At 46.2% G+C, this 21,127-nt stretch overlaps 1 protein-coding gene across 1 annotated transcript in view; it reads left to right on the plus strand.

Annotated features, from left to right (window-relative positions):
* The window catches only part of SELENOK (selenoprotein K), a 31,125-nt gene extending 16,578 nt beyond the window's left edge, over positions 1-14,547 (plus strand). Inside the window, exons 2-5 of the mRNA XM_063940828.1 lie at positions 8,782-8,872; positions 12,797-12,880; positions 13,130-13,219; positions 13,943-14,547. Of these exons, the coding sequence (XP_063796898.1) occupies positions 8,782-8,872; positions 12,797-12,880; positions 13,130-13,219; positions 13,943-13,946 (269 nt within the window). The 3' untranslated portion in view covers positions 13,947-14,547. The remainder of the gene's footprint in view (positions 1-8,781; positions 8,873-12,796; positions 12,881-13,129; positions 13,220-13,942) is intronic.
* Positions 14,548-21,127: the final 6,580 nt, after the last annotated feature.

Below are 21,127 nucleotides of genomic sequence, written 5' to 3' on the forward strand. Positions count from 1 at the left end.
GGAATCGGTCTTTGACTGATACTGTTTTTTGTTCATACTGTTAACTGGTTGCGTATTTTCCAGGTTATATGGTATGATTGGTGTGGGCTGGTATGAATCTTGCCCTTAGATTAACAAAACCCTTTCCTCATGTTGTCCATCTCCTCTGGGCACAGTTTCTCTAACTGAGGTCTGGAGGAGGGGCATAGAGGGAGGAGCCAGTGCACACCCGTACTAAAAGTTATTTATAGTGCCCATGTCTCCTGCGGAGCCCGTCTATACCCCATGGTCCTTACGGAGTCCCCAGCATCCTCTACGGACTAGGAGAAAAAGATTTACCGGTAGGTTTAAAATCTTATTATCTCCCGGGAAATCACTCCACTTATATGGACTGTGAGTACAAGTAAATAAAGGTATATAAATTTGAGTATAAGGTATAAGAGTTACTTTGATTACTATGTCACCTATTGTTACCACTATAGATCTCTGATGTATGTAACCCAGAATAGGAATGCATTTCTACATAGCACAGATATCACCTACATTCTTACATAAATCACACTAGGTAATCCGACCATGCATGTAGGGGAGAATTGCTAGGGGGACAAATCAGTCCCCATACTAGCGTGGGACTTTAAGGGATACAGCAATCCCTATTTTATCTATCAACCCACGTATGTTGCAGATATTTCCTGGTCCTATTATAGCAGACTAAAGGTATATAGAGAATATTATTACCCTTAGGGGTATAGCAACCCCATTTATAATATAATGCTTAACTGTGTAAACCAGGAATGTGTTCTGCTAGAATGCACACTTCCCTATATCAGGACAGATGTCTATAATCAATTTCATTGGGAGATGTCAGGAATTCAAGGATCTAGCAACCCTAGAAGAAATGTAAAGCCACCCCCATGCATTCTGGTCATTTAAAGTGAATTTCTCTAACGTCCTAGTGGATGCTGGGGACTCCGAAAGGACCATGGGGAATAGCGGCTCCGCAGGAGACTGGGCACAAAGTAAAAGCTTTAGGACTAGCTGGTGTGCACTGGCTCCTCCCCCTATGACCCTCCTCCAAGCCTCAGTTAAGATTTTGTGCCCGAACGAGAAGGGTGCAATCTAGGTGGCTCTCCTGAGCTGCTTAGAGTAAAAGTTTAAATAGGTTTTTTATTTTCAGTGAGACCTGCTGGCAACAGGCTCACTGCATCGAGGGACTAAGGGGAGAAGAAGCGAACTCACCTGCGTGCAGAGTGGATTGGGCTTCTTAGGCTACTGGACATTAGCTCCAGAGGGACGATCACAGGCCCAGCCATGGATGGGTCCCGGAGCCGCGCCGCCGGCCCCCTTACAGATGCTGAAGCAAGAAGAGGTCCATAAATCGGCGGCAGAAGACTTTCCTGGCTTCATAAGGTAGCGCACAGCACTGCAGCTGTGCGCCATTGCTCTCTGCACACTTCACACTTCGGTCACTGAGGGTGCAGGGCGCTGGGGGGGGGGGGGGGCCCTGGGAAGCAATGAATTTACCTTATTTGGCAAAAAATACTTCACATATAGCTCCTGGGCTATATGGATGTATTTAACCCCTGCCAGTTTTCCAGAAAAAAGCGGAGAGAAGAGCCCGCCGTGAAGGGGGCGGGGCCTATCTCCTCAGCACACAGCGCCATTTTTCCCACACAGCTCCGCTGGTAGGAAGGCTCCCAGAATCTCCCCTGCATCCTGCAACTACAGAAACAGGGTAAAAAAGAGAGGGGGGCACTTATTTGGCAAAATAACAGATATATAAGCAGCTATAAGGGATAGACACTTATTGTAAGGTTGTCCCTATACATATATAGCGCTCTGGTGTGTGCTGGCAAACTCTCCCTCTGTCTCCCCAAGGGGCTAAGTGGGTCCTGTCCTCTATCAGAGCGTTCCCTGTGTGTGTGCTGGGTGTCGGTACGTGTGTGTCGACATGTATGAGGAGGAAAATGATGTGGAGGCGGAGCAATTGCCTATAATGGTGATGTCACCCCCTAGGGAGTCGACACCTGAATGGATGGCCGTAATTAAGGAATTACGTGACAGTGTCGGCACGTTACAGAAAACTGTTGACGACATGAGACAGCCGGCAGCTCAGTTAGTGCCTGTCCAGGCGTCTCAAACACCGTCAGGGGCTATTAAACGCCCGTTACCTCAGTGGGTCGACACGGACCCAGACACAGACACTGACTCCAGTGTCGACAGTGAAGAAACAAACGTATTTTCCAGTAGGGCCACACGTTACATGATCACGGCAATGAAGGAGGTTTTGCACATCTCTGATACTGCAAGTACCACAAAAAGGGGTATTATGTGGGGTGTGAAAAAATTACCCGTAGTTTTTCCTGAATTAGATGAATTGAATGAAGTGTGTGATGAAGCGTGGGTTACCCCCGACAAAAAACTGCTAATTTCTAAAAAATTATTGGCACTATATCCCTTCCCACCAGAGGTTAGGGCTCGTTGGGAAACACCCCCTAGGGTGGATAAGGCGCTCACACGCTTATCAAAACAAGTGGCGTTACCGTCTCCAGAAACGGCCGCCCTTAAGGAGCCAGCAGATAGGAGGCTGGAAAATATCCTTAAAAGTATATACACTCATACTGGTGTTATACTGCGACCAGCAATCGCCTCAGCCTGGATGTGCAGTGCTGGGGTGGCTTGGTCGGATTCCCTGACTGAAAATATTGATACCCTGGACAGGGACAATATATTATTGACTATAGAGCATTTAAAGGATGCATTCCTATATATGCGAGATGCACAGAGAGACATTTGCACTCTGGCATCAAGAGTAAGTGCGATGTCCATTTCTGCCAGAAGAGGATTATGGACGCGACAGTGGTCAGGGGATGCGGATTCCAAACGGCATATGGAAGTATTGCCGTATAAAGGGGAGGAGTTATTTGGGGGCGGTCTATCGGACCTGGTGGCAACGGCTGGGAAATCCACCTTTTTACCCCAAGTCACCTCGCAGCAGAAAAAGATACCGTCTTTTCAGGCTCAGTCCTTTCGTCCCCATAAGGGCAAGCGGGCAAAAGGCCACTCCTATCTGCCCCGGGGCAGAGGAAGGGGAAAAAGACTGCAACAGACAGCTTCTTCCCACGAACAGAAGCCCTCCCCCGCTTCTGCCAAGTCCTCAGCATGACGCTGGGGCCTTACAAGCGGACTCAGGCACGGTGGGGGCCCGTCTCAAGAATTTCAGCGCGCAGTGGGCTCACTCGCAAGTGGACCCCTGGATCCTGCAGGTAGTATCTCAGGGGTACAAATTGGAATTCGAGACGTCTCCCCCTCGCCGGTTCCTGAAGTCTGCTTTACCAACGTCTACCCCCGACAGGGAGGCGGTATTGGAAGCCATTCACAAGCTGTATTCCCAGCAAGTGATAATCAAGGTACCCCTCCTACAACAAGGAAAGGGGTATTACTCCACGCTGTTTGTGGTACCGAAACCGGACGGCTCGGTGAGACCCATTTTAAATCTGAAAGCCTTGAACACTTACATAAAAAGGTTCAAGTTCAAGATGGAGTCACTCAGAGCAGTGATAGCGAACCTGGAAGAAGGGGACTACATGGTGTCTCTGGACATCAAGGATGCTTACCTCCATGTCCCAATTTGCCCATCTTACCAAGGGTACCTCAGGTTTGTGGTACAGAACTGTCACTATCAGTTTCAGACGCTGCCGTTTGGATTGTCCACGGCACCCCGAATCTTTACCACGGTAATGGCCGAAATGATGATTCTTCTTCGAAGAAAAGGCGTCTTAATTATCCCTTACTTGGACGATCTCCTGATAAGGGCACGGTCCAGAGAACAGTTAGAGGTCGGAGTAGCACTATCTCAAATAGTACTACGACAGCACGGATGGATTCTAAATATTCCAAAATCGCAGCTGATTCTGACGACACGTCTGCTGTTCCTAGGGATGATTCTGGACACAGTACAGAAAAAGGTGTTTCTCCCGGAAGAGAAAGCCAGGGAGTTATCCGACCTAGTCAGGAAACTCCTAAGACCAGGCCAGGTGTCAGTGCATCAGTGCACAAGGGTCCTGGGAAAGATGGTGGCTTCTTACGAAGCGATTCCATTCGGCAGATTCCACGCAAGAACTTTTCAGTTGGATCTGCTAGACAAATGGTCCGGATCGCATCTTCAAATGCATCAGCGGATAACCCTGTCTCCAAGGACAAGGGTGTCTCTCCTGTGGTGGTTACAGAGTGCTCATCTCCTAGAGGGCCGCAGATTCGGCATTCAGGATTGGGTCCTGGTGACCACGGATGCCAGCCTGAGAGGCTGGGGAGCAGTCACACAGGGAAAAAATTTCCAGGGCTTGTGGTCAAGCATGGAAACGTCACTTCACATAAATATCCTGGAACTAAGGGCCATTTACAATGCCCTAAGTCAGGCAAGGCCTCTGCTTCAGGGTCAGCCAGTATTGATCCAGTCGGACAACATCACGACAGTCGCCCACGTAAACAGACAGGGCGGCACAAGAAGCAGGAGGGCAATGACGGAAGTAGCAAGGATTCTTCGCTGGGCGGAAAATCATGTGATAGCACTGTCAGCAGTGTTCATTCCGGGAGTGGACAACTGGGAAGCAGACTTCCTCAGCAGACACGATCTTCACCCGGGGGAGTGGGGACTTCACCCAGAAGTCTTCCACATGATTGTAAACCGTTGGGAAAAACCAAAGGTGGACATGATGGCGTCTCGCCTCAACAAAAAACTGGACAGATATTGCTCCAGGTCAAGGGACCCTCAGGCAATAGCTGTGGACGCTCTGGTAACACCGTGGGTATACCGGTCAGTGTATGTGTTCCCTCCTCTTCCTCTCATACCAAAAGTACTGAGAATCATAAGAAGGAGAGGAGTAAAGACTATACTCGTGGCTCCGGATTGGCCAAGAAGGACTTGGTACCCGGAAATTCAAGAGATGCTCACGGAAGACCCGTGGCCTCTACCTGTAAGACAGGACCTGCTCCAGCAGGGACCATGTCTGTTCCAAGACTTACCGCGGCTGCGTTTGACGGCATGGCGGTTGAACGCCGGATCCTGAAGGAAAAAGGCATTCCGGATGAAGTCATCCCTACCCTGATCAAAGCCAGGAAGGATGTAACCGTACAACATTATCACCGTATTTGGCGTAAATATGTTGCGTGGTGCGAGGCCAGGAAGGCCCCTACGGAGGAATTTCAACTGGGTCGATTCCTGCATTTCCTGCAAACAGGACTGTCTATGGGCCTCAAATTAGGGTCCATTAAGGTTCAAATTTCGGCCCTGTCGATATTCTTCCAAAAAGAACTAGCTTCTGTTCCTGAAGTTCAGACGTTTGTCAAGGGAGTACTGCATATACAGCCTCCTTTTGTGCCTCCAGTGGCACCTTGGGATCTCAATGTAGTGTTGGGATTCCTAAAATCACATTGGTTTGAACCACTCACCACTGTGGACTTGAAATATCTCACATGGAAAGTGGTAATGCTGTTAGCCCTGGCTTCAGCCAGGCGTGTATCAGAATTGGCGGCTTTATCCTATAAAAGCCCTTACCTAATTTTTTATACGGACAGGGCAGAATTGAGGACTCGTCCTCAATTTCTCCCTAAGGTGGTTTCAGCATTTCACTTCAACCAACCTATTGTGGTGCCTGCGGCTACTAGGGACTTGGAGGATTCCAAGTTGCTGGACGTAGTCAGGGCCCTGAAAATATATGTTTCCAGGACGGCTGGAGTCAGAAAATCTGACTCGCTGTTTATCCTGTATGCACCCAACAAGCTGGGTGCTCCTGCTTCTAAGCAGACGATTGCTCGTTGGATTTGTAGTACAATTCAGCTTGCACATTCTGTGGCAGGCCTGCCACAGCCAAAATCTGTAAAAGCCCATTCCACACGGAAAGTGGGCTCATCTTGGGCGGCTGCCCGAGGGGTCTCGGCTTTACAACTTTGCCGAGCAGCTACTTGGTCAGGGGCAAACACGTTTGCTAAATTCTACAAATTTGATACCATGGCTGAGGAGGACCTGGAGTTCTCTCATTCGGTGCTGCAGAGTCATCCGCACTCTCCCGCCCGTTTGGGAGCTTTGGTATAATCCCCATGGTCCTTTCGGAGTCCCCAGCATCCACTAGGACGTTAGAGAAAATAAGAATTTACTTACCGATAATTCTATTTCTCATAGTCCGTAGTGGATGCTGGGCGCCCATCCCAAGTGCGGATTGTCTGCATTACTTGTACATAGTTATTGTTACAAAAATCGGGTTATTGTTGTTGTGAGCCATCTTTTCAGAGGCTCCTTCTGTTATCATGCTGTTAACTGGGTTCAGATCACAAGTTGTACGGTGTGATTGGTGTGGCTGGTATGAGTCTTACCCGGGATTCAAAATCCTTCCTTATTGTGTATGCTCGTCCGGGCACAGTATCCTAACTGAGGCTTGGAGGAGGGTCATAGGGGGAGGAGCCAGTGCACACCAGCTAGTCCTAAAGCTTTTACTTTGTGCCCAGTCTCCTGCGGAGCCGCTATTCCCCATGGTCCTTTCGGAGTCCCCAGCATCCACTACGGACTATGAGAAATAGAATTATCGGTAAGTAAATTCTTATTTTAATTACCACTGTATAATTCAGCATTATAGTGTTGTATTATGTGTTCTGGCTTCGGCTGTATATCTATCAGTTGTCTATTCAGCTTGGAAAAGCAAGGGTCGGCATTGACTGTAGGGTTCCAAAACTAAAGAACTTACAGGATGTGCGTACTTTTTTTCAGGTTATACGGCGCATTCAGCCTCTGGTTGTTCCTACAGTGCCTTGGGACGGGTGTTAGTCCTTTTAAAGCCCTTCAAGTTGCCCAATTTGAACCATTGGTTAAAATGGATCATAAATGTGTTTTCTACTGACTAAGGTGTCAGCTAGAGGAATATCAGACTTAGGGGCATGTTGTTCCCCATTTCTGATCTTTTATCCACATAAACCAGTTCTCAGAACTAGGTTTGGGTATATTTCTAAGGTGATGATGAAGTTTCACCTTAACTAGGAAAATATTATCCCGGTTTTTCAGGTTCCGGGCCTCGCTGCGGGAGATGCATCACTAGACGTGATCCGTGCATAAGGGATCTACGTGTAATGTACCAGTGCCATCAGGAAAGAGATTCCCTCTTCATGGATTTTACAAGAGCGGATGGCAGGCTGGTAAGCAGATGCTGGCAAGATAGCTTCAGAGGACGGTTTCAGAAGCATATTCTCTAAGCTGATCTCCCTATTCTGGCTAATGTCTCTGTTCATTCTACCCGTAAGGTAGGTCCTTTTTGGGGCAGCACAATGTGGTGTGCCTAAACAGAACAGGGTTGTAAGGCAGCCATATGGTCTGCCGTTTACACATTCAATAGACATTGTGCCTTCAATATCTTTGCCTCTCACAATGCTGAACTCGGGTGAAGGATTCTCCTATGCATCAGGAGCGTCCACACCACTAAACTGCTTTGGGAAATCCCATTGTTATCCTGTGGATAACCTGTTGACCGTGCCGGAGAAATATACGTTATGGTAAGAACTTACCATTGATAACTGTATTTCTCCTAAGTCCACAGGTTCCACAGGTATCCCACCCTGACGCACCTGATTTGAGGATCCTTTTTACTCACTAACCTCTTCCTTCTTGTACGGAAGGGTGCGCATGTGGGTTTTTCTCGCCTAATTAGGGTTCTACATGATGCTCCTGCCATGAGCTTTGGAATACAACTGATTTGCCTGGGCCAGGGATATATGGACGAGGCCGGAAAGCTTTGACTGATTGTTGCAAATCCGCTGTCGCTCCATCATATCACATTGTTATCCTGTGGACTTACCGTTATCAACGATAAGTTCTTAACATAACGTTTATTTGAAAACAAGCTGCGGCTGCCTCAGTGTAGCACTTTGTGTACAGATTCAGAAACTTGGCACAGGTTCTCATGTGTCCTAGTCGCATTATGTTGCAGATAAGGCACATTTTTATCCAAAAAGCTGCCCAATGCTAGAATATTCTCACGTGACTTGGTGTGACTGCGCAAAGATGTCAGCATCTTATGTGCATCGCTAATGCAACAAAAGTACAGTACAAGAGTACACCGTTTACTGGGGGCTGGCATTAAATGTACTTCTGTGTGTGACAAATGGCAAATCTAAAAAAAAAAAAAAGTAAAAATACCTCACCATATTTAATCTGCCACTAGTGTTCCTGTTACACTGTGAGTGACTTTGTATGCAGCAGCGATGTGAATAAGTTCCCAAATTTAGAAAAAGTAAGAATCGCTACTCGTGATGAAATGTTTTAAGTTGCATCCGTGTGGGCAAAAATGCTATGGTAATGGAGACACATCTGTATATTACAGTGCATATCTAGCAGTGGCAGGGGAGGTTGTATGCCTGGATCAGTTAATCCTCCTTTAATGTGCTTTGTTTATTTCTTAACCACCTTGTATGTCAGGAACTTCCACAATTTAACTACCATTGTATGAAAGATTATTCTGCCACTTACATCTAATACACACATTAGACCTTTTTATTTATTTATTGACCTTGGATATATATTTCTACATATAATTAGGTATAGTTTATTTATTTTTCCAAACTTAGCAAGTATAGTTTATTCTTAATACTTCTTTCAGTCCCTTTAATTAATGAGGTTGCCTGCCTTTGAAATCACTTCAGTTCTGCAGTCACAGTGGTCACTGCACAGTGCCACATATTCCAGATGAGGCGTAACCTTGCTATTGTCCCGCACTTGTGAGAGTACTTACCACCTTGTTCTCCTTTACATCTATTTAGGACAAGTGTTGGATGGCCAGAGGAGATCTCCATGGAGACTCTCCATTATCACAGACGTGTTCTGGGGCATTACAGACTTTGTAGTCATGTTGTAAGTATCAATGTCCTCATTTTTATTTATTGCATGTTAAAGACCACAACTCACTATATACAGTTTCCTCTTTGGTTTCTGGAAGTTCCACCCGTAGAGATGCAGTAATCGCGCTGAGCCCCCAAAAAAGTGGGTCCCACGGACCCCTCACTTTTAAAAATTGTGGTCCTATCTGTCCTTTTCTGGGATTCCCATTGGAATGAACGTTCATATTAATCTTATTAATTATTCAAATATAAAAACAGAATTGACTTGGACACTACAAAAGTGCTGCAAGGGGGAGGGAGGGGGTAACAATGCTGCTGGGCTGTGTAGCATACAGGACTCTCTGCACCAGAGCTGTAACTAGACATTTCGGTGCCCTTTGGCAGAAAGTAAATTGGTGCTCCCCCTCCCATATTTTAAATCAAGGACAGTGCACGCCGAAGGTGCGCATCAATAATTTAGGGGCGTGGCTTCATCTGGAAAGAGCATGGCCACATAATAGTACCAATTCACATTACACCACACAGGCAGAGCACGTTATACACATAGCACCAGGTAGAGCACGTTATACAGATTGCGTCAGTTAGAACACCCTATACACATTGCACCAGGTAGAGCACGTTATACACATTGTGCCAGGGAGAGCACATAGCACCAGGCAGAGCACATTACACACACTTACCAGGTAGAGCACCCTATACACATTGCGCCGGGTAGAGCACCCTATACACATTGCGCCGGGTAGAGCACCCTATACACATTGCGCCGGGTAGAGCACCCTATACACATTGCGCCGGGTAGAGCACCCTATACACATTGCGCCGGGTAGAGCACCCTATACACATTTTATATGGCAGCGGGGAGTAGGGACAGAGAGAGGCAGCGGGGAGTAGGGACAGAGAGAGGCAGCGGGGAGTAGGGACAGAGAGAGGCACCAGGGAGAAGGGACAGAGGAGGGCTGGAGATCACACTCTTCATGGTCTCCGCCTCTTCCAAGTTCCTCCCTCTGTTGTTGTGGAGACCGTAACTAGACATTTTAGCGCTGTGTGCAAGAAACGGCATTGGCGCAGCCCCACCTACCCATACTGAAAATAGGGCAAGGGCGCACTACAAAAATATAGGGGCATGGCTTAATGGGGAAGGGGTGTGACCACAAAATAATACCAATTCATATTACGCTGCACATTAATCTCCATTCTTCAAATTATGCCTCACTTACATACATTACGCCAGGTAAAGCCCCTGTCGCACATTATTCCAGGTAGAGTCCCTATCACACATTACGGCAGGTAGAGCCCCCTCTTATACATTACGGCAGGCAGAGTCATGGCGGGGGCCACATCTGAAGTCAAATGAGGGGTTACAAATTTAATAGGCTTCTGGTGGATTGGAAAAAAAAAAAAAGGGCACGATAATCCAAACCAGTTTTGATTTAAGGCATATTAAATTGCAATAATAAGAAACAGAATATATATATTCTAAGACCTTAATATCAAGCCCAAGAGATATAATGCACTGCTATACTGTTAACAGTGTAAATTTAAACACACAAAATAAAAAAATAAAATTATATATATATATATATATATATATATATATATATATATATATATATATATATATATATATATATAAATATCTATATCTATATATCTATATATAAATATCTATATCTATATATCTATATATATATCTATATAAATATCTATATCTATATATCTATATAAATATCTATATCTATACTTATACCTAAACCTAAAAATTGAATAAAAATACAGATAAAGGTGAAAGAAAACAGTATAGAAATTCACCTTATGGAAGACCTGGCAGATTTGTCCCAGTGGCAGCGCCTGCAATGTGGTGCTCCCATAAAAGCTGGTGTCCGGCTGCAAATGGTTATGGCTGGAGGAGTTATGCCACTACCCCCGCCCAAATGCCGAGGCTCTTCACTGCGATGGCCACTGTGGAGGTGCGCTGGCTGGGAGAGACGTCATCACGTCTCTCCCTGGACTCTGAACATAGGGCAAGGGCGCAAGGGGAGGAGCATTCGGGGAGAAGCTGCAGCGCTACTTTATATGTAATGGTGCACTCGGCAGAGAAGGAGCCGAGTGCACCACTACATGAGGGACAACGGGCAGCGCTGCAGCTAATGGGGGGCGGCAGTGTGGTGGAAAGCAGCCGTGCGGGTGCTGCCAGGTGGGCAATGCATTGCTGGCACACCACTAGTTACGGCTCTGGTTGAGTTCTGACTGACGGCACAGGACAGCGCTGCGGGTCACAGCGCGTCCTGAGGGACCCAGCGGTTTTTATTTTTGTGTCCCCACCATCAATTCTGGGGTAAAATACGTGCTATAGCGCTTTTTTGCGATCACTGGAGATGGTTCTGCTACCCTACAACTACCTTGACTATCGACACTGGAGTAAGCATAAAGTCCTTATGGCAACATATACGGAGGTGATTCTCTGCTGACCACGTGTGCCATGGTAGCAAGGATTTAGTTGCAAAGTGATTGGCAGTTTGGGGGAGGTAGCGGGGAGTGCTGCAAAAACCGCAGACATGTTGCGATCACTGCAAAGCCATCAGTGGGTGCCTCAATAGATTTCCAGGGTGCTACAGCATTAGCATATTTTTGCATGTCTGCTGTGTACGGGATTACAGCTGTGAATGCATGAGTTTACAACTCTGAATCAGACCCTTACGGCAGCATGCTATTAGCCCCGATGCGATTTCGGAAGTTAAAAACGTGCGGATATCGCGATTAATGACCAATGGTCATTATCGCGTTATCAAATTAGAGGCCGAAATTGGTCCCCAATCCCATGTGTTATCGCATCCCCAGTGGCTGAGGCATCCACAGCATAATCCCCCAATAAGTGCCGCCATCACATGATAACAGAGCCAGCATTGGGACTAACAGGAAAGCCTCTAGTGATCCTATTAGCATCAGTAAAGTACCGCTGCTAATAGGATACCACCCTGAGGGCCAGATGTATTAACCTGGAGAAGGCATAAGGAAGTGATAAAGCAGTGTTAAGTGCAAGGTGATAATGCACCAGCCAATCAGTTCCTAACTGTTAATTTACATATGGGAGCTGATTGGCTGGTGTGTTTATCACCTTGCATTTATCACTGGTTTATCACTTCCTTATGCCTTCTCCAGGTTAATACATCTGCCCCTGTGTCTGTTACCCCTGCATTTCTGATACTATTTGAATTTCACTAAGTGTTTCATGCCTTGTTTGGTTAAATCCGTGATTTAAACAGTTTGTATGAATGACAGTATTTGTCCATTTTCCAGTGTTTGGGAGCAAATGGTTCAATGACCTTTGCTGTCATCCATTACCAAATTTTCATTGCAACCAGCCAGATATGACAGATGATCTGCCAGATAATTGTATGCCCAGCTTCAGACGCGACTGTGGCAAATGACACTGCTCAATCTGCGTGTGACTCGCAATCGGCCCCTAAATATTATTGTGCTTGTACTTGTACACCGGGCAGCAGAATTAAGAGGAGGACTGTGGGCGTTTCTCTCGGACTGATGCTGCCAGATTGCTGAAGGGAGCTCTACAGTATATTCGACTACCTCCCGATTAGCTGTGCCCCCTGGTTTTACACACCTATCACTTGTTCTGAGAGGCCAGCAGTGCCACTCATGGAAATGTCCTAATATAAGGAGTTGAAAATCAGAAAAAGAGGAGTAGATGCCTGATGAGCACTGAGAATGTACAGTTTTATGCATATTTGATTAATCCATCATCAAGATGATTAATGTAAGAGACCCTCTCAAATTTTAGCAGAAGTTAAAAAACAAAACAAAACGGAAAACAAAGATAAATGGCATAATGCATTTCCATAATGAAAAGTCGTATTTTATTAGGGAATCATTATGGTGAATCTGCAGCTGTTGTCATCATTCTTGTTTGTTTTGTTTGCAGCTTTCAGAGTATGATTCAGCCTGATGTATCAAGAAGGGGAAACGCAAACTCTTTATCCAGCTCGCGATTTTCTGACAGGAGAGGGTATGGTTTTATTCATCTTTACTATAAATGTTGATGGTATTACAGGTGATTAATGTAAAAACAATAGTTTAAGAATATAGCTTTATAAGAAACTTTTAATAAGTAAGTTAAATAATAAATAGTTTCAACACCTTCATTACAGCTCTGAAGCCTGTCAGTAAATCATACTGTGCCATAATCTTGCAATACTGTACTTGTCGTCTTGTCTCTACAAATGTCATGACTTATGATTTGGTTTTTACGTTACAGTCCACCAGGAAATCCACCTCGGAGAATGGGGCGAATCAATCATGGCTGTGGACCCAGCCCACCGCCAATGGCAGGAGGTGGATGAGGAAGGTACAGTATAATGCAATGTGAATTGTATTTGTAATACTCTAAAGAACTTGAATAATTATTAAGTGTATCATCCTCTGTCAACCTTGCTATTGGATAGTGGTGGCATATCTGGTACGGTAAATCTGGCGACTCCAGTGTCTTCTGTGTTTGATGTTTAGGTGATAAAGACTTCTGGTGGATCCAGCTGCGCTTCTGGTGCTGAGGATTGCTAACCCTAATCCTAGTGACTTACCCTAACCTTCCCAATTGCAGCCTAATCCTCTCCCTAGTCTAGTGCTTAATCCTAACCTCCCCTACTGCAGCCTAACCATGACCTCCTCCCCCCCCCCCCCCAGTGCCTAACCTTAATTTTACCCTACTGCAGCCTCGCCCTCATCTTCCCCTTACTGCAGCCTCGCCCTCATCTTCCCCTTACTACAGCCTCGCCCTCATCTTCCCCTTACTGCAGCCTAGCCCTAATCTTCCCCCTACTGCAGCCTAGCCCTAACCCTTCACTGCTGGTATGTGTAGTATGTCCACATTTCACGTGTCTTCATTCTGCGCATGCTGACATGTTCAATGTCCACATCCCAACTGGATATTGCAATTTTGCTGTGGATTGGCTTTGTGCTAGATGCCTGATTCTACAAAAAGGCCCAGGCCATGGGTTCTACAGAAATAGGAAATAACTGTTACTGAAGTTTTGCAATTTATTAATTTTAAAGTGAACTATTTATGTTTCAGGTAAATGCCTGCTCAGTGAAGTAGGCAACAGGAGAAGAACAAGCGCCAGTTGTAGAAGATGAGAGACAATTTTACTGGACATGTTTTTTTCCAATTGATGCAATGCTCTGCAACCATGCAGACGTATGATGTTGTGCTGGAAACTCCTTGACCAGGATCTGGTACCAACTGATTTAGCATATGTAAAACTGTAAATGTCCCTTTTTTGTAGTAGTGTGTCCTCTCCAAATGACAGTGGGATATAAGCATAATATGTTCCTGATGGTGATCCTGCCATCTGCAAGGTCCCGATTTCCATGTAATTTCATATATATTTGTTGCATAAAACTGCTCTTTATTTCCGCTTTTCCAGAAACAAATAAGTCTGATATATTCGCCAACCAAGACTGTTTAGATAATGATAATGATCTGACCACCTCCTCCTCCTCCTTCTTTTTTTTTTTTTTTTTTTTTTTTTCTTTCTCTGTTGAAGTTTATCGGTTATGTATAGTGATTTCTGCTCATGTTTTATATGTGATTTTGCTAGAGATACAAATAGAAACATACAACATATTTATATTCCTGTACATATTTTATTCCATTTGGCAAATAAATGGAAAGTAGCATTGTCGGCTTTTTTTTGCAATGTTTTCTGCTGTTGTATTGCACTTGAGCTCCTTTTCATCTGTAGTCACACAGAATATAATCTTTTCCTGACCATATTTTTAAATCTGTAAATAAATGAATATTTGTAGAACAGTGAATATTACCCTTAATGAGGTATGTTGGGCAGATCGATATTTCATTTTAGGCCTTCTGATACCAATGTGTAAAGCAGTGGTTCCCAAACGCTGTTCTCAAGGACCCTTAACAGTTACCATTTTCCAGGTCTCCTCACAGAACCACAAGTGAAATAACTGGCTCCACCTGTGGATCTTTTTAAAATGTCAGTGAGTAATGAATACACCTGTGCACCTGCTAGGTGGCCTGGAAAACATGAACTATTGGGTGTCCTTGGTGGCAGAGTTTGAGAACCATGGGTATAAAGCATCTGAGAGATTATGGCCAAACCAACATAAAACGTATGTTTTACAAATGTGCGTACACATTGGCCAATATATACACCGTTCTGTTGCATATTTAATGATGCTTGTATGGGGTGTGGTTAATATCCTGATGATTGGGATCCTGCCAGTAAGTACTGCGGTTAGGGGGAGGGTTCGGCTGTGGGGAGGGTAAAAATACTCGCCAGTAGCCGTCGGGATTGTGAACGATGTCTGCATTCTGACCATTGGGATTCTGATACAATCCTGCTTGGACTAGTCGTTCTAAATTTACATGCGATCTCCTGCAGTTTTGCTCTCTTTCTGTGTTTGACCCTTTTGTTGCTGAGGGTTTTCTCAACCCTGTGCTAGTTATATTCCAATATCAGTAGTTTGTTTCTTTTATGCAGCACCCACACTAATTATACCTTGTTTTTAAGGAGAATATAAAGAATACAACATCCTTTGTTTAGCTTCTAACGCATACAATATAATTTACCCAAAAATGGCCAAAAAACGGTGTGTTTTGACCTTACATTGAATTAAAATAAAATACATATATAATAATATTATGTATTATTATTTATTAGCACCACAAATAAATACTTTGCGATTCTTGCTTTGGCATTAATTCTCTTTTCCAAAACAGCCACACAAAAAATAAATCTGTATTATAATTTTCAAGCCTTGCCATCCTGATTTAAATGCTTAACAATGTGTAGGAATAATATGGTAGCCCAACAAGACATATTTTTTTAAAACTAGAAACTACCCCTTCATACCTGCTATATTACAGATTGTTTATTTCTCTAACGTCCTAAGTGGATGCTGGGGACTCCGTAAGGACCATGGGGATAGCGGCTCCGCAGGAGACTGGGCACATCTAAAGAAAGCTTTAGGACTATCTGGTGTGCACTGGCTCCTCCCCCTATGACCCTCCTCCAAGCCCCAGTTAGATCTCTGTGCCCGAACGAAAAGGGTGCACACTAGGGGCTCTCCTGAGCTTCTTAATGAAAGTTTTAGTTTAGGTTTTTTATTTTCAGTGAGACCTGCTGGCAACAGGCTCACTGCATCGAGGGACTAAGGGGAGAAGAAGCGAACTCACCTGCGTGCAGAGTGGATTGGGCTTCTTGGGCTACTGGACATTAGCTCCAGAGAGACGATCACAGGCCCAGCTTGGATGGGTCCCAGAGCCGCGCCGCCGGCCCCCTTACAGAGCCATAAGGCAGAAGAGGTCCGGAAAATCGGCGGCAGAAGACGTCCTGTCTTCAACAAGGTAGCGCACAGCACTGCAGCTGTGCGCCATTGCTCTCAGCACACTTCACACTCCGGTCACTGAGGGTGCAGGGCGCTGGGGGGGGCGCCCTGAGACGCAATAATAAACACCTTGGATGGCAAAAAAATGCATCACATATAGCTCCTGGGCTATATGGATGCATTTAACCCCTGCCAAAATACATAAAAAAAACGGGAGATAAGGCTGCCGATAAAGGGGCGGAGCCTATCTCCTCAGCACACTGGCGCCATTTTCCCTCACAGCTCCGTTGGAGGGAAGCTCCCTGGCTCTCCCCTGCAGTCACTACACTACAGAAAGGGTTAAAAAAGAGAGGGGGGCACAAATTAGGCGCAGTATTAACTATACAGCAGCTATAAGGGGAAAAACACTTGTATAAGGTTATCCCTGTATATATATAGCGCTCTGGTGTGTGCTGGCAAACTCTCCCTCTGTCTCCCCAAAGGGCTAGTGGGGGTCCTGTCCTCTATCAGAGCATTCCCTGTGTGTGTGCTGTATGTCGGTACTTTTGTGTCGACATGTATGAGGAGAAAAATGATGTGGAGACGGAGCAGATTGCCTGTAATAGTGATGTCACCCCCTAGGGGGTCGACACCTGAGTGGATGAACTGTTGGAAGAAATTACGTGACAGTGTCAGCTCTGTATAAAAGACAGTGGTTGACATGAGACAGCCGGCTACTCAGCTTGTGCCTGTCCAGACGTCTCATAGGCCGTCAGGGGCTCTAAAGCGCCCGTTACCTCAGATGGCAGATATAGACGCCGACACGGATACTGACTCCAGTGTCGACGGTGAAGAGACAAATGTGACTTCCAGTAGGGCCACACGTTACATGATTGAGGCAATGAAAAATGTTTTACACATTTCTGATAATACGAGTACCACCAAAAAGGGGTATTATGTTCGGTGAGGAAAAACTACCTGTAGTTTTCCTGAATCTGAGAAATTAAATCAGGTGTGTGATGATGCGTGGGTTTCCCCCGATAACAACTGATAATTTCTAAAATGTTATTGGCATTATATCCTTTCCCGCCAGAGGTTAGGGTGCGTTGGGAAACACCCCCTAGGGTGGATAAAGCACTCACACGCTTGTAAGGGCTCTATCCTCTCCTGAGATGGCCGCCCTTAAGGATCCTGCTGATAGAAAGCAGGAGGGTATCCTAAAATGTATTTACACACATACTGGTGTTATACTGCGACCAGCAATCGCCTCAGCCTGGATGTGCAGTGCTGGGTTGGCGTGGTCGGATTCCCTGACTGAAAATATTGATACCCTAGATACGGACAGTATATTTTTGCCTATAGAGCATTTGAAAGATGCATTTCTATATATGCGTGATGCACAGCGGAATATTTGCCGACTGGCATCAAGTCTAAGTGCGTTGTCCATTTCTACCAGTAGAGGGTTATGGACACGTCAGTGGTCAGGTGATGCGTATTCCAAACGGCATTTGGAAGTATTGCCTTATTAAGGAGTTATTTGGGGTCGGTCTTTCAGACGACAACACGGCAACAGCTGGGAAATCCACGTTTGTACCCCAGGTCGCCTCTCAACATCAGAAGACGCCGTATTATCAGGCGCAGTCTTTTCGTGGATAAGCGGGCAAAAGGTTCCTCATTTCTGCCCCGTGACAGAGGGAGAGGAAAAAGGTTGCAGAAATCAGCCAGTTCCCAGGAACAGAAACCCTCTCCCGCCTCTGCCAAGCCCTCAGTATACGCTGGGGCTTTACAAGCAGAATCAGGCACGGTGGGGGGCCCGTCTCAATGAATTTCAGCGCGCAGTGGGCTCACTCGCAAGTAGACCCCTGGATCCTTCAGGTGACATCTCAGGGGTACAAATTAGAATTCGAGACGTCTCCCCCTCGCCGTTTCCTAAAGTCGGCTTTACCGATGTCTCCTTCTGACAGGGAGACCGTTTTGGAAGCCATTCACAAGCTGTATTCCCAGCAGGTGATAATCAAGATACCCCTCCTGCAACAGGGAACGGGGTATTATTCCACACTGTTGTGGTACCGAAGCCGGACGGCTCGGTAAGACCGATTGTAAATCTAAAATCTTTGAACACTTACATACAGAGGTTCAAATTCAAGATTGAGTCACTCAGAGCAGTGATTGCGAACCTGGAAGAAGGGGACTACATGATGTCTTGGGACATCAAGGATGCTTACCTTCATGTCAAAATTTACCCTTCTCACCAAGGGTACCTCAGGTTTATGGTACAGAACTGTCACTATCCGTTCAGACGCTGCCGTATGGATGGTCCACGGCACCCCGGGTCTTTACCAAGGTAATGGCCGAAATGATATTCCTTCAAAGGAAGGGAATTTTAGTTATCCCTTACTTGGACAATTCCCTGATAAGGGTAAGATCCAGGGAACAGTTGGAGGTCGGTGTAGCACTATCTCAGGTAGTGTTGCTGCAGCACGGTTGGATTCTTAATGTTCCAAAATCGCAGCTGGTTCCGACGACTTGTCTTCTGTTCCTAGGGATGATCCTGGACACAGTCCAGAAAAAGGTGTTTCTCCCGGAGGAGAAAGCCAGGGAGTTATCCGAGCTAGTCAGGAACCTCCTAAAAGAAGCAATCCCATTCGGCAGATTCCACGCAAGAACTTTCCAGTGGGACCTGCTGGACAAATGGTCCGGGTCGCATCTTCAGATGCATCAGCGGATAACCCTGTCACCAAGGACAAGGGGTCCCTCCTGTGGTGGTTGCAGAGTGCTCATCTTCTAGAGGGCCGCAGATTCGGCATTCAGGACTGGGTCCTGGTAACCACGGATGCCAGCCTGCGAGGCTGGGGAGCAGTCACACAGGGAAGGAATATCCAGGACTTATGGTCAAGCCTGGAGACATCACTTCACATAAATATCCTGAAGCTAAGGGACATTTACAATGCTCTAAGCTTAGCAAGACCTCTGCTTCAAGGTCAGCCGGTGTTGATCCAGTCGGACAACATCACGGCAGTCACCCACGTAAACAGACAGGGTGGCACAAGAAGCAGGAGGGCAATGGCAGAAGCTGCAAGGATTCTTCGCTGGGCGGAAAATCATGTGATAGCACTGTCAGCAGTATTCATTCCGGGAGTGGACAACTGGGAAGCAGACTTCCTCAGCACGACCTCCACCCGGGAGAGTGGGGACTTCACCCAGAAGTCTTCCACATGATTATAAACCGTTGGGAAAAACTCGACAGGTATTGCGCCAGGTCCAGGGACCCTCAGGCAATAGCTGTAGACGCTCTGGTAACACCGTGGGTGTACCAGTCGGGGTATGTGTTCCCTCCTCTGCCTCTCATACCGAGATTGATAAGATGGAGAGGAGTAAGCGCTATATTCGTGGCTCCGGATTGGCCAAGAAGGACTTGGTAACCGGAACTTCAAGAGATGCTCACGGAGGATCCGTGGCCTCTACCTCTAAGAAGGGACCTGCTCCAGCAAGGACCCTGTCTGTTCCAAGACTTACCGCGGCTGCGTTTGACGGCATGGCGGTTGAACGCCGGATCCTGAAGGAAAAAAGGCATTCCGGATGAAGTCATCCCTATCCTGATCAAAGCCAGGAAGGATGTAACCGAAAAAACATTATCACCGCAATTGGCGAAAATATGTTGCGTGGTGCGAGGCCAGTAAGGCCCGACGGTGGAAATTCAACTGGGTCGATTCCTACATTTCCTGCAAACAGGAGTGTCTATGGGCCTGAAATTGGGGTCCATTAAGGTTCAAATTTCGGCCCTGTCAATTTTCTTCCAAAAAGAACTAGCTTCAGTCCCTGAAGTTCAGACGTTTGTAAAAGGGGTACTGCATATACAGCCTCCTTTTGTGCCTCCAGTGGCACTTTTGGGATCTCAATGTAGTTTTGGGTTCCAAAAGTCACATTGGTTTGAACCACTTAAATCTGTGGAGTTAAAATATCTCACATGGAAAGTGGTCATGCTGTTGGCCCTGGCCTGGGCCAGGCGCGTGTCAGAATTGGCGGCTTTATCCTGAAATAGCCCTTATCTGATGTTCCATTCGGACAGGGCGGAATTGAGGACTCGTCCTCAGTTTCTCCCTAAGGTGGTTTCAGCGTTTCACCTGAACCAACCTATTTGTGGTGCCTGCGGCTACTAGGGACTTGGAGGACTCCAAGTTGCTAGACGTTGTCAGGGCCCTGAAACTATATGTTTCCAGGAGGGCTGGAGTCAGGAAATCTGACTCGCTGTTTATCCTGTATGCACCCAACAAGCTGGGTGCTCCTGCTTCTAAGCAGACTATTGCTCGTTGGATTTGTAGTACAATTCAGCTTGCACATTCTGTGGCAGGCCTGCCACAGCCAAAAATCTGTAAATGCCCACTCCACAAGGAAGGTGGGCTCATCTTGGGCGGCTGCCCGAGGGGTCTCGGCTTTACAACTTTGCCGAGCAGCTACTTGGTCAGGAGCAAATACGTTTGTAAAATTCTACAAAATTGATATCCTGGCTGAGGAGGACCTGGAGTTCTCTCATTTGGTGCTGCAGAGTCATCCGCACTCTCCCGCCCGTTTGGGAGCTTTGGTATAATCCCCATGGTCCTTACGGAGTCCCCAGCATCCACTTAGGACGTTAGAGAAAATAAGAATTTACTTACCGATAATTCTATTTCTCATAGTCCGTAGTGGATGCTGGGCGCCCATCCCAAGTGCGGATTGTCTGCAATACTTGTACATAATTATTGTTACAAAAATCGGGTTATTATTGTTGTGAGCCATCTTTCAGAGGCTCCTCTGTTATCATGCTGTTAACTGGGTTCAGATCACAGGTTATACGGTGTGATTGGTGTGGCTGGTATGAGTCTTACCCGGGATTCAAAATCCTTCCTTATTGTGTACGCTCGTCCGGGCACAGTATCCTAACTGAGGC

This window comes from Pseudophryne corroboree, chromosome 9, assembly GCF_028390025.1.
Source record: "Pseudophryne corroboree isolate aPseCor3 chromosome 9, aPseCor3.hap2, whole genome shotgun sequence".
In the NCBI taxonomy this organism is placed as follows: Eukaryota; Metazoa; Chordata; class Amphibia; order Anura; family Myobatrachidae; genus Pseudophryne; species Pseudophryne corroboree.